Raw genomic sequence first — 12,833 nt, 5'->3', positions numbered from 1 at the left:
ATAACATATTAAAGTTAGTGGATACAATTAAAAACATGGTAGAAAGAGTAGTAAAGTGGATAGTCAATTTATTCGGTAGCTTTTTGTGAGTTGCCAATCGTATCATTTTCACAAACTTTGTTTTCAAAGCTTAATACGGGTCGAGCTACAAATATCTTAATAATTCGTAGACAAAATTTGTGGGTTGATATACTGAATCTGATTGATGTGGCTATGAATTGAATGAGAAGATCCAATCGATGGAAAATAATATTTTACGATATGCAGCATATAGACAGACATAGATGGAATTCTATAATAAGAAGTGTTTTATTGCTTCAAGAATTATCACTCCTAGTGTTGTTCCCTGTTTTTTATTCGATCACTAATCTGATCAACAGTTCGTCAAGAAAACATGGGGAAAGATTTTATTTTTTTTCAATGACATCTACCTCAAGTTAAAATTGACATTAATATACAAACACTAAAAACACATAAATTACACCAAGCATCATGGATTCAAGGTGGAGGGGAGTATCGATCGCGACTGAGATTACTATAAGGCCATGGCAAAATTTACAAGCCAACACTTGGATTGCCCGAACCTGCAGCTACGACACCCATGCCACCATCTGATCTGAGCCCCGATGCTTCATTTGCAATAGCCACTCTATCACCATCCAACTGTGTCACAAGTTCATCTATCTTCCGGAATTGATATGGCCATCTTGCATTATATAGGAACTGGCGTAGATCAAACCTATTATCCTCTGGTGAGTAACTCTGCACAAGGCATTTGAAGTCCAGCAAAAAAAATAGTTAGAACCGGCCCATGAAAGCTAAAGGAGAGAAAAATGAACATACAAAACCTTCACTTGCTCAATCAATAGTACCTCTGCGTGGTATGAGGGAGTTAGAACTGTCATCTTGTGTCTGTTGATAGAATAGTACTTGAAGAAATATTTCACTTTCTCAGCAACCTCTGCTGGAGTTAACTTTGTTCCCCATTTGTAGCAGAGATTCTTCCATGGATACCAGAAAATGAATCAACACAAGAAATTATTCAAACAGAGATTGCAACAAAGTAAACTAATTTGACAATCACCGGAAGAAAAAAATAGTTTGAAGAAACACAGACTTGCAAAGTATATATAGGATCCTCATGCAAACAGGAATACACATAATACAGCATCCCTATGCATGCAAATAAATCCTAGCTTCCACAAAACTACGTATACATTCTGCAGATCCTTGTATTTTTAAGTTTGATTTTCCCTGGCAATTACTACATAGCAATGAGCAGTTTGCAGAAAATTGTTCCATTTCTGGAATCGCCAATGAAATTATCGGTTGTCACTAACAATGCTTCCTTATACTATCAACCTTGTTAATTGCACAAGAGAGATAAGTGCATGTATGAAGAAGGGTGATCAGTTGTCAAGAGCAAAGTCGAAAGGTTATAACATAAACAAAAAGTAAAATAAACCTTAAACATGGATACGGGTCCACAGCGAAAGATCTTTCGCAGCCTTCCATATACCGAGAGTTCTTCATATGTCATTCCCATATCCACTTCGTCCAGCTGTGTTTTAAGAAAATATATATTAGTCATGCACAATATCAGCATTTATCAGTAGCATACAAAGATGAAAGAACTTAAAACACAAAAACGTCCCGCCTCCATATCAAGGAGAAAACTATCCCTGTGTTGAAGGACAATGGCTACATGTAAATAAACAGAATGACTAGAAAAGATCATACAGGATTAGAGAAACTTAAAAGAAGGGGGTGAAAGATTGGAAGGAAAAAATTAGCTTTGTTTGACATGTTTGTATCTATGTGATCAGATACCTGGCTGTAGTCGGATCGTATTGGCTCCAATTCAGCAGTGGGTGGAGCAGATTCAATTTCTTTTAATGAAGAGAAACCCAGATCGACAGCAGCCCATTTTAAAAATCTTCGTAAATCTTGCTTGCTGATGCTTCCAATAGGATTTATATCAGCAGAACTACAATCATACTGCATAAAAAAATCATGAGCACCCACCAAATCTCATGCTATAATGAATGGAAAAGTTGAATTCAGTGATGCTCAAGATCCAACAGTGAAGTCAGCCGTTGTGTGGAGGCTAAAAGCTTGATAGAGGCATTAGAAATGAAACCAATCATAAGCTATAGGCAAAAAGTTGCCTGAATCTTTTCTAACATAGTTTTAGTTTTTTTGTAAAGGTTCAAACTGACAAAATGATTTTGATAAGCATACAACTATGAATGCATATAAAATAAGGATGACCTTGCCAAGAACCATTGTAACATTAGTCATATGTAGTACTCCCTCCGTCCCACTGTAGTAGAGGCATTTCTTTTCGGCACGGGATTTAAGAAAAATTGTTTTAAATGAGTTGAGTAAAAGGAGAATAAAGTAGAAAGGGAAAAGGTAGAGAGATGAAAAGAGAGTAAAATACTTTTTGCCAAAACAGGAAATGACTCAGTTATAGTGGGACAACCCGAAAAAGAATACGACTCAGCTACAGAGGGAGTACCTTTGTCAAGTAACCACGCAATCCTTCATCGACATTTGAGCTCCCTAAGACCAAATAAAAACCAGGTTTGTTATGAACCCATGGCAAGAGTGATGCTAGCATAAATGCTAAGACCATTCTGATTCGAGCTTGAATATTTTGCAGTCCCAAATTTTCAATATTAGAGCCCCCATCTACCTGTAATAAAACAGCAATACAACAAGCAACTTCAATTATGGGAATCCTGCATATACAGATATACTGCAGCATAAATGTTGAGTCATATACTTACTCCAAGATGAAATTATGATACAAGCAAAAATGTTGTAAATGTCATCTGTTCAGATTTTACCTTGTATCGTGGTTGTTTTCCTGTAAGTGTCTTAAACAAAGAGAGCAGAGCAGAAACTACTCCATCTATTGAGACATCAAGATGCCATGACCCAATTTCTTCTGCAAGCACCTTTGCCCTTGTTCTTGTGGCATTAGAACTACAATAAACGAAAGTAAGTTAACGGCACAAGAAAATATCACGAAAAGAAAGTAAAAGTTAAATGACACATTCTGCCAGTGCCATAGAAGGAAGGTAGTCAAAATAGACATCTAGTGTTGAAATTTTAAAATTCTACACAACTTTACTTAGGTTGAAAGCTCATCAACAACTAAGTGAGTATCATCCTATTCAGCTATAATAACAAAATTTGTTTCACAAGAAATGCTTGATGTTTCATAGCTGAAGACACCGCAAATAAAACTTTTAAAACTGATACTAAGGTCAGACTGGGGATGTTAATTTGTCTTTTGCAAATCATTAGATCTATAGCTATCTCAGACTATGCAAACTGCAGAGGCCGCACATAAGCTTCAACAAGAAGGCACGAATTATCCCACCCAAAGAATAAATATAAGCTGAATAACTGGAAACTTAAACAGAGAAATGAAGATGAAACATTTTTAAATGATCCCACCCACATATTCTCACCTATTTTCAGACCCCATGAAAACAGTGTAAAATATACGTTTGGCAAATTCTTTGCTGTCTGTTGGAAATTGTCCATCAGTATAATGGCCAATCCTTATGGCATCAGCTTTGACCTGTTCATCCCCCTCTGATATTGCTGAAGTAACAAACCTCACAATCAATACACATGAGGATTGAATAAAGGCCTCATACAATCACATGCAATGTTATCTTTTCCAAATTATGTAGCCTAAGGCAATTAAATAAGTTTTAGGATAAACAGACAAATAATGAAAAAGAGGGATCATCATTCTGTTGAATTCAAGAGGAAAAGGGTACAAAAAATCAAATATATACTGGCTCATAAAAGCCCCTTGGAGTTTACCTCATCTTTGTTGAGAATAACATGAGAAAATGGATGGTTAAAGATGTAATAAGAACCCTCATTATCACAAATTTAACATAGACGCTGTAATCAGAACCCAAACAAAGGGCTGGAGGAGAACATCACGCTGCAGATATATAATATGTTGAACTGATACTTCAGTGGTATCATAACCAACTGAACCAAGGAAAATGAAAGGTCTTGTTTTCAAATCTTAACACTACCCATTTCTTCACGCGAAGCTCTGATGAACCAAAAAAAAAATGTAACCAGCTTATGCATGAGGGGGCATGTTGAATGTATATTTAGAAGTTAAAAATGATACTCCTCTCTATTCGCTTAACAGATTAGATGGGTGGCGACTGAATCATTAATCCAATGAATACAGATCAACAAATTAATGGGGATGAAGTTAAATAAGAAATTTACCTTTCACTACTAGCTGGCACATGCAACCAACTATAGCAGCAACAGATGAGCTATCTGCTCCACCTGAGAGTGGAAGTAAAAAACCAGATGCACCACTTCGTCTCAAATAATCCCACATCCAACAGCCTGGCCCAAAAGCTATTTCTTCTTCGGGAGAATGATATTTAATCTGAAAAGAATGAGAAGTCACTCAGCAAACTTTAACAAATGAAGCTACTATTGTTCTGGAGGTTCAAATTGCACATATTTTTAAAAGAGGGGGTAAAAAAGCTTAGATCCTCAAATTCTAAAAGCAGAACATCAAGTAGAAAGTAAATAATTGAAAAGTGAAAGTATAATGGTGGCATATAAATAACCCTGCCAGTATATTACTTTCATTGATGCAAACACATGAGATAAATGTAAGATGTGTATTGCCACTGCAATGGTTTTATTTTGGCTACTCATACAGAGGCATCTATATTAATAGACAAATAGCAAAGAAATAAAGAAATGAATAAAAGAGCCCATACATGATATGATCCCATGTTTTCTTAATGTCCAAGACGATCATAAGCAATGAATAGGCTGAAGTGATCTAGGTGCTCTAACTTTCTTTTGAAGAAAACAGAGCATACAAGAAGCCTCAAAGAAATGAGTAAAAAAGATTGGATTTGTAAGGTTTCTAATGCAAGAGGTAACCAATGAGTGGATGTAACAAATGAGTGAGGTTGATGCATAAATAAATGTTTTAATCAAAGAGTTGCTTAGGAACTGAAGTCATTCATCATGAAATATGGATGTTTGCTCTATATTACCTCCATGAACTATCAGACAGGAATTTAACACACGTGTTAGCATTAGTATTGGAACATTTTCTTGTCAACCCGTTAATTCCTCACCTTTAGAGGACTTGAAAGCAACATTTGGAGCGTAAAAGACTCGCAAAGTCTATAAGGTACTTCAATGGAGGAAACTTTTGGTTTGCAACTGGCTTGTTCCTGAAAGCTACTAATAGATCCCCTAAGACTGGCAACCTGCAATGAGAAGTTTCCGTAAATCAAATTATACAAATGATGTGATGAGCACCAGTTATGATAACCAAATTCTGAAAAAAAGAATCTTGTTTTATTTTATGTAGTTCTCCATTCAGAATTAAGTAAATAACTTCCTCCAAGACCCTAACAAGAAATTGTAGTAGTACATACTGCATCTAGATCTACTTGAGCAACCACCATTTCCACATCCTTCAAGGAGAATTGTGAGCCTTGTGCAACCACATCACCGTTCACCACAATGCAGGAACATCCATCTGAATGTAAGAGGTTATCAAACAAGACTCCTCAAAATATAAATTATTTGCATCACAAGGAAAAGGAGTGGACCATAATCTAAGCATTCCAATTTAATAATGAGATCCAAGTAGTTCAATATACCGGTTCATCATAAACTGCGACACTTCTTGAGAGTCTAGATGACTCATTCTAATATATTGTCACAGTAATATTAGGATGGAGAGAGAATGTTAGTAAACTTCCAAGAGTCTTTCTTTCATCAAGCAAAAGGTTCCCAGAAAACACAGCATGACACCAAAGTTAACAACTCCAGAATATGACAACCCACACTAAACTTAGTAATGCATTTATTACAAAGACTTCCACCTATTTTCCACGTTCAAAACTTTGAGCATTCAGGCTGAGGATGACATATGTAGGAACAAAGTTTCATATCCACAGTTTGTGACAATAAGAGAAATGGCTATAGAAAAGTTAGAGGTGTTAAGCTATCCCTTTATTTCAAAGATCAAAGTTTAAGCAACCAGGTTGAAACTTGAAACGGAAAACTGGAGGGCCAATATTTGCTGCATTTACATTTTAGTGATGCTTATAGTGAAAGCCCCGGCAGTACTAGATGTCTTAATTGTTCCCTATTGTTTAAGGGATATAGAGCAGATAAGCCGTAACAACAACCCATAGTATGAACTGTGGAAAAAAAATTCACGCTGGGTCACCCACCATAATAAAGGCGGCTGCCGTCACATCCTTGTTGATTACTGTACATGTAAACACCTCCACGGGTATTTGTAGCTCCAATAAAAGCACGGAGACGAATATCAAGTTTACGCAATTGATGGTGACTTCCACTAGCATTCAGAAATACTTCAACGCCATTCAGAGCGAGCTCAGCGTGAGGGGGCATGGGACTAAAAAGTTCCTCGCAAACTTCAGCAGCAATGGCTCTGAGCAAGGAAAAAAAGTTTTAAAGCAGTAGAATTTGTGAACAGTTTTCCAGAGATCAAGCTCAAATGTTTAACTATAGCTTGCATGCATGATGCTTGATTATAAACCTGATTCAGATTGTATAGCTACATAATGCATCAAAACAGGAGTTCCGGTTATTCCAAAGATGAAACTCATAACTCGCAAAACCTGGTTGGTGTGACTAGAATTGATGTATACCATGAATCATCAGAGGCATTTGATAAAATAAACCTATATGCGCCTCATAAAATATATGCTTCATCCAAAATATTAGTTTTACACCTAATCTCCATCAACAAAATCCCGCTTTAAAAGATCACGCATCTTTAGTTTACTAATATTCAAAAAGTTCACTTTAGAAATTAGGGTTATATTCTTGAGCGCAAATCACAGAAAATAATGAGATAAATGAGCCGGTATAACGTTAGTATAAACGGACTAAAAATAATGGTAAGAGATCAACATCAAAAGTTAGAAAAAAAATTAGGTTGGATATCATGATGACTTACATATCTAGAAACTGGATATATCCATAGCCGAAAGGCACTGTTGTCTGCAATATAGCCTCAGATATATCACTTGGCAGCAGAAAATCTTCAAGAGGCCCTTTTTGTTTCCATGCCGTAAACCACCTGAGCTCCCTGTAGTTTCCATCATTTGCCAGCCACATCTTTGGACGTATCATCACTATTTTTCTATTCAAGCATAGCACTTGACAATTGTAGCGCTCTGACCCTTTGAAAACAGGCATACCGAAACTACATAATATGCCATCAGTCCAGTCATCTACTAATAATTCTTTTAAGCAGTCCCACCTGTAAAATGATTGTTCAAAATGTCACAATAAAAATAATGAAGGGGGCAGGTTTCTCCAAGTTGTAAGCTATTAACAACTCAACATTTTGTTTGATGCTAAATCAATCACAATGTATCAAAACTATCTGAGCTTTACAAGAGCCAATTGATTGCATTTCAGGGATCAAGTTAGCTAATTGCATATTTACATTAGCATATTCTACTATGAACACTTCCATAACAGCATAGCAATTCAGAAATAACCAAACGATCTACTGCAAAGTAGATTTAAACTCAGTGGTCACGATTTTGCATCACTTGAAATTGAATTTGGCAGTAACTGAACACTTAATAATACGTCACTTCGATCATCCGTCCCCTGCGTAATTAAAAATCGGCAGCAGAGCATAGAATAGAGGAGGCGCTTACGCGTGATTGACAGTGTCGAGTTCGAGGAAATGGTCTTCGCAGCCATAGCCGGTGATTTCAAGCTCGGGGCCGAGGCGGATGACGGCTCCGGCTTCTTTGGCCCTAGAAATGGATTCCTTGATGTTCTTCATATTGCAATCGAAATCCATTGCCCATTGATTCAGGTTGCAGGTGGCTACCTTGAGAAGCCTCATTTCCCTGCAATTTAGAGTTAGAGAAAAAGGAGTGGGCGGAGAATATATGGCGTAGATTCGGATTGTCTTCTCTGGATTTTGGAGGTTGAGTTTGTTTATATATATGGAAAGAGAGTATGCATAGACTTGTTGTACGTGTCGTGCGTGCGGGTGCGAATTGAAGAATTCGTGTCAGACTTCTCCCGTACTCACCGAACTCCTACAGTTAACCCAACACCAAAAAAAACGAAATTGTTATACTCCCTCCGTCCCATAAAAGTTGATACAAAATTTTTAGGCACGGAGATTAAAAATTTATATTAAATAAATAAGAGAGATGAAAAAAGTGGAAAGATAAGAGAGAGTAAAGTAAATGATGGAATAAAGGAAGAGTGATTAGATGTTTTGTCTTTTGTTAGAAAAGGAAATGACTCAACTTTGTTGGGACGGACTAAAAAAGAATACGACTCAACTTTTATGGGACGGAGGGAGTATATAGTTTTAGGGATTATCTACGACAAACCCTAATCCATCTCCTAATACATACACACATACATGAGTGATGAAGCTCACCATCCTTTATTATGTACTATGTGTGTATGTATTAGGAGATGGATTAAGGTTTGTCGTAGGTGATCCTCTCCGATAATAAAACGATGCTTTTTTTTTTTATCACTTTTTGTAAAATCCTATGCAATTATGCTTCAAATTATGTATTCCCAGTAGAGGCTATAAGAGTATCCTTAACCCCATCCCAAATCCGGACCGCAAGTCCTCTCCACGTAAACATTCCCCTAAATTTGAATCTCAGACCACAACTCCATTAACCCCGCAGGTCACAACTATTATTTTGCACAATTCACAACTACAACTTATTTTACTCCTAAAATAGAATACGTTGAACAATTAAAACCGAGATTGAAATACTAGAGGATTGAAATTGAGTTTGTGTGGAAAAGTATTAGAATGAAGCAAATCAAGTGTATAAATAGGCAAACAAAAATTAAAAAATAAATGAATAAATCGAGGGGACTTGCGGCCCGGCCCGCACACAATTAACGTCGGGACGGGACGCAACCTTTGCGGCACGGGCACCGGTAACGCCGGGCCGGGACGAACTGCTGGTGCGGCTCAGGGACGCAACTGCGTCTTCGGGACCGTGCCAGGCTGTGACACGCCATGCTCCAACACTGTTCCCGGGCCGGGACTCGCGAGTTACAGCCCGGGCCCTGTGCGTTAAGGATGCTCTAACAGCATTCCCCATTTATAAAAGTGCAATATTTCAATTTGCATCCAACATGAAGTAATAAAAAAGCATTTTAAAACAATTAAAAAAAAGAAAAAACTACCTAGCGATTCCGGCGGGGCCAAGTTTCAGATTTGCTTTCAATTACCCATGATTAAAAAAAATCTACTCTCAATTATCAAAAGCCCTACAGCCAAAATAATATCTGAGCAAAACAAAACCAGGTGCAAAATAAAAGACATTTGCGCATCCGGGGAATCGAACCCCGGTCAGTACCGTGGGAGGGTACTATGATACCACTACACTAGATGCGCTTTCGTGACATTATTGAATTGTTAAAAATATCAAAATTTTTCGGTCAGTGCCGTTTGGTTTATTTTCCAAATAGCCGCCACTCTTCAAGACTGTTTTAGGGTTCTTATTTACTTTGCAGCTTTGATTTTCTTTTTTGGTTTCTTTGTTTATAGGATTACAGTATTGATTTTGAACTGTGCTTGTTCAATTATTCAGCACCTTTTTGTTAATTTGCGACACCTTGATTCTACTCACATGCCCTTTTTCATGTCTGACAGTTTGTTTTCATTGATCAATTGTTTGGGTCTACTGAATAGCCAGAGTAATCCATATAGTTCAAGGAGCTTTTTGAAGAAAGGAAACTTTTAATCTTGCTAAGTTAAGATAATTAAAGCACTATGCGGTGCAGCGAAATGAGTTTAAACAAGTAGTAGTAAGATATTAGATGGCTGCTTTGGGAGTTGATTGGCGAATGTTAATGGAGATAGTATTTGATTCATGCCTTATTTGTGCAGGAATAGTTGATGTGATACTATCTTAAATGCTGTTTTGCTGCAGATTTTGGTATGTAGCTGATCTTTCTCAAATGAATGTGTTCTTCTCACATGTAAAATGCTGATAAGTTGAATAAAACTCCCACCTTTTTAGCTCTTCTTCCTGTAATGGGGCATAGTTGTGCATAACGTTTTGCACGCGACCGAGATAGCTAAAGATTTGTTGCAGCTTCAAGGGCGGAATGTCATCTTCACATTGTTTCGAATAACTAACTAAGAATGTGCATCTGCCTTTACATATTACTTTTTTGTACAGAAAAGGGTAACTATCTAGGCAAATTTGGCTTTGTGATTATGCTATCATTTATTCCCTTTTGAAAACACAAACGGATTGAATTAGAATGCTTGGATTACTCGATTGTATGTGCTATTTAGGAGAACAAACGGATTAGATATCTTGATTACTATCACAATCTACCTTCTAGGATGATTTAGAGACACAATGGTAGTGAATTGATGCCTTTCTTGCAGCTGTACCAAACTTACATGTTTAGCTCTAAAAAATATATGAATCCCTCTTGTGATCTAACCTTAGAAGCCGCTTGCTTGGATCTGCATGCCTAGTCATCATTTTCCCTCCAACAGATTAGCATGTAGAGGCAACGACGTATAATGTAGAGTCTCGCCCTTTGTTCCTTGAGAGCCTCACATCTTGGGACGTAGATTCTGCTGTTCCTTTGCCTGTATGGAACTGAGTTCCCCATTGATATCACTGTCTCTAAAATTTTAGTTTCCTGTGGAGAGTTGTTATTGTGGTGGAATTTACTAAGACTTATCTTGGAATATTGGTTTTTTATTGTGTTGAAAGTCCATTGAGTATTAGATATCTCACTTTTCTGCAGTGAATTTGTGGCCTTATTTCATGCTTTCAAGAGGGGGATTTCGCAATGTGTCGCATGAGCCTGCTTTCCTGGTATGCTGCCTCCTCCCTCCTTTGTCATTTTGGGATAACTTCTAATGTATTTGTTAGGTGTGTGTATATTCCTTGAACAAAACAATTTTCTTGCACAGTTCACATCTGGCCAACTACATGAGGGGATCTATTCCTCTATCACCACTGCATCTTATGGTAACCACCATTAATGCTCAGCAATGTAGTCTGTGTAATATTTGTCTCTGTGTTGATTAATGTCAAACTTAGTCCGCACATTTCGTTCATAATTATGGAAGCTTTAATTGAAATGCTCGAAGATCGTGAATCCCTCTAGTCATTCAGAGTCAAAGCAGTAACCCTGTTTCTGCTTTCTGTTGAATGAATTTTTTTCTTTCCCCACATTGCTCCTTGCTATGTTTTGCTTTGGCTTTTCTTTTTTATGTGTCGTTGTTGAAGGCTCCGATGATGATGTCTATATTCTAGTATATCGTTCCAATTGCTGAACTGCTCCACCGTGTTAGTGGTAATGTAGAGATGAAGGGACAACTGAGGAGCTTGCTTGCACTCTTTTTATGTATAGTTTGCTTTTTCTTTGATTTTTTTTTTGCTTGTCTTGCACAAAATGGTAACATCATTTCTTGAGGATTGGCTTCCAATTTTATTTTATTTTTTGCTTTTTGAGGTTTAAAAACCATATAATGTTGTTTTTTTGGTCACTTTTTAATAGCTTTAGGGTGTATTTTTTGGCCCTGCTTATGTCTGATGAGGATTCATATTTTTGTTTATAATTTTTGCCTAATCCGAATCAGTCTGAAATTTTAATTATTATTAAAAATGAATCTGAACCGAAGCTGATTATTTGAAAATCTAAATCTGAATATACACAAATTCAATTATTTCAAGCCATTCTGAATCGACAATTCTTAGTGTACTAATAAAATTTAAAAAAACCTACAAATCGGAATATCAGAAAAGTATACCGAACTAAATTACTTGTGTAATGCATAGACAAAATTGAAGTAAGCCTAGCTCCTTGCGGTTAAGTCATAACACAGAATCTCCTTTGGATTGCGTACATATTACTAAGCAAGTTATGTTAATACCAAAATCTTGATTGGTTAAAATCAAATAAAACAAGTAGTTTGATACTTAATTTACACGCAAATTTTAAAATTGGTATGCAAAATTAGATTGGTTAAAATCATAAAAAATCAACAGTTCTATAATTTACGCAAAAAAATCTAAAATTTGTATGCATAATCATAATTTGACGAAAATTTATGAATTTACAAGCAAATACCCTTATTTGATACGGCTAAAAAAAGTCATGATGTCAATTTGATAATAAAATGCAATCCAATTAGTAAGATGTTTCATCTCGAACTTATACATTAAAAGTTTGAGTCACCACAAAAAGAAATCATTAAATATTCATTATTGATCTTCTTTTCCTTAAAACTTTATGAGATTTTAGTTTTAAATTTAGTACTCCGTAGTCCGTCTCATTGTATGTGAGACATTTCTTTTGGGCACATGAGTTTAGGAGTGCAAAAAAATAAAGAGGAAAAGTAGGAGAGAAGAAAGAGTAAGAGAGAACATTGTTTTTTTGCCAAAAAAAAAAAATGAAATGCCTCACTTATAGTGGGATGGCTAAAAAAGAGTATGCCTCACTTATAATGAGACGGAGGGAATAATAGTTTTGATGGCCGGACAAACCAAGTTTAACATTTATAATGTGGCAAAGTGTATGATACCTAGGGATGTCAATGAAGCCCGCAACCCGTGGGCTGGCCCGAATAGCCCGATAAATTTATAGGGTTAGGGTCAGAAATTTATAGCCCGATAAAAATAAAACCCGATAAGCCGCACCCGATTAACCTGCAACCCGTTAGGGCCAGACCCGAAAACCCGATGGCTTGGCCCGATAACCCGGTAAAATTTATATTTTTCAAT

The 12,833-nt window shown here is 36.6% G+C and overlaps 1 protein-coding gene, 1 long non-coding RNA gene and 1 other non-coding gene across 3 annotated transcripts; 1 reads left to right on the top strand and 2 right to left on the bottom strand.

Annotated features, from left to right (window-relative positions):
• Positions 1 to 290: 290 nt before the first annotated feature.
• On the bottom strand, positions 291 to 8,025 carry LOC125214624 (glutamine-dependent NAD(+) synthetase). Its single transcript, XM_048115725.2, has 13 exons — positions 7,740 to 8,025; positions 7,025 to 7,330; positions 6,270 to 6,493; positions 5,463 to 5,566; positions 5,157 to 5,291; positions 4,276 to 4,444; positions 3,483 to 3,618; positions 2,853 to 2,991; positions 2,522 to 2,698; positions 1,831 to 1,998; positions 1,466 to 1,561; positions 873 to 1,001; positions 291 to 762 (listed from the first exon to the last, which is right to left on the bottom strand). The coding sequence occupies exons 1-13, from the start codon at positions 7,931 to 7,933 to the stop codon at positions 556 to 558; spliced, it is 2,184 nt and encodes a 727-aa protein (XP_047971682.2). The 5' UTR covers positions 7,934 to 8,025; the 3' UTR covers positions 291 to 555.
• A 1,376-nt stretch (positions 8,026 to 9,401) lies between these two features.
• TRNAG-CCC (transfer RNA glycine (anticodon CCC)) lies at positions 9,402 to 9,472 on the bottom strand. The gene has a single exon. It is a non-coding gene; the product is annotated as a tRNA-Gly (tRNA).
• A 106-nt stretch (positions 9,473 to 9,578) lies between these two features.
• Positions 9,579 to 11,522, top strand: LOC125211741 (uncharacterized). The gene is made up of 3 exons (XR_007174561.2): positions 9,579 to 10,016; positions 10,849 to 10,919; positions 11,018 to 11,522. It is a non-coding gene; the product is annotated as an uncharacterized LOC125211741 (long non-coding RNA).
• The last annotated feature ends 1,311 nt before the right edge of the window (positions 11,523 to 12,833 follow it).

Source organism: Salvia hispanica, chromosome 3 (genome assembly GCF_029641045.1).
Source record: "Salvia hispanica isolate PSC_SH4W2 chromosome 3, Shi_PSC_v1, whole genome shotgun sequence".
Taxonomy (NCBI): domain Eukaryota; kingdom Viridiplantae; phylum Streptophyta; class Magnoliopsida; order Lamiales; family Lamiaceae; genus Salvia; species Salvia hispanica.
Note: the sequence above shows the minus strand (reverse complement) of the source record. Positions and strands in the feature narration are given on the sequence as shown.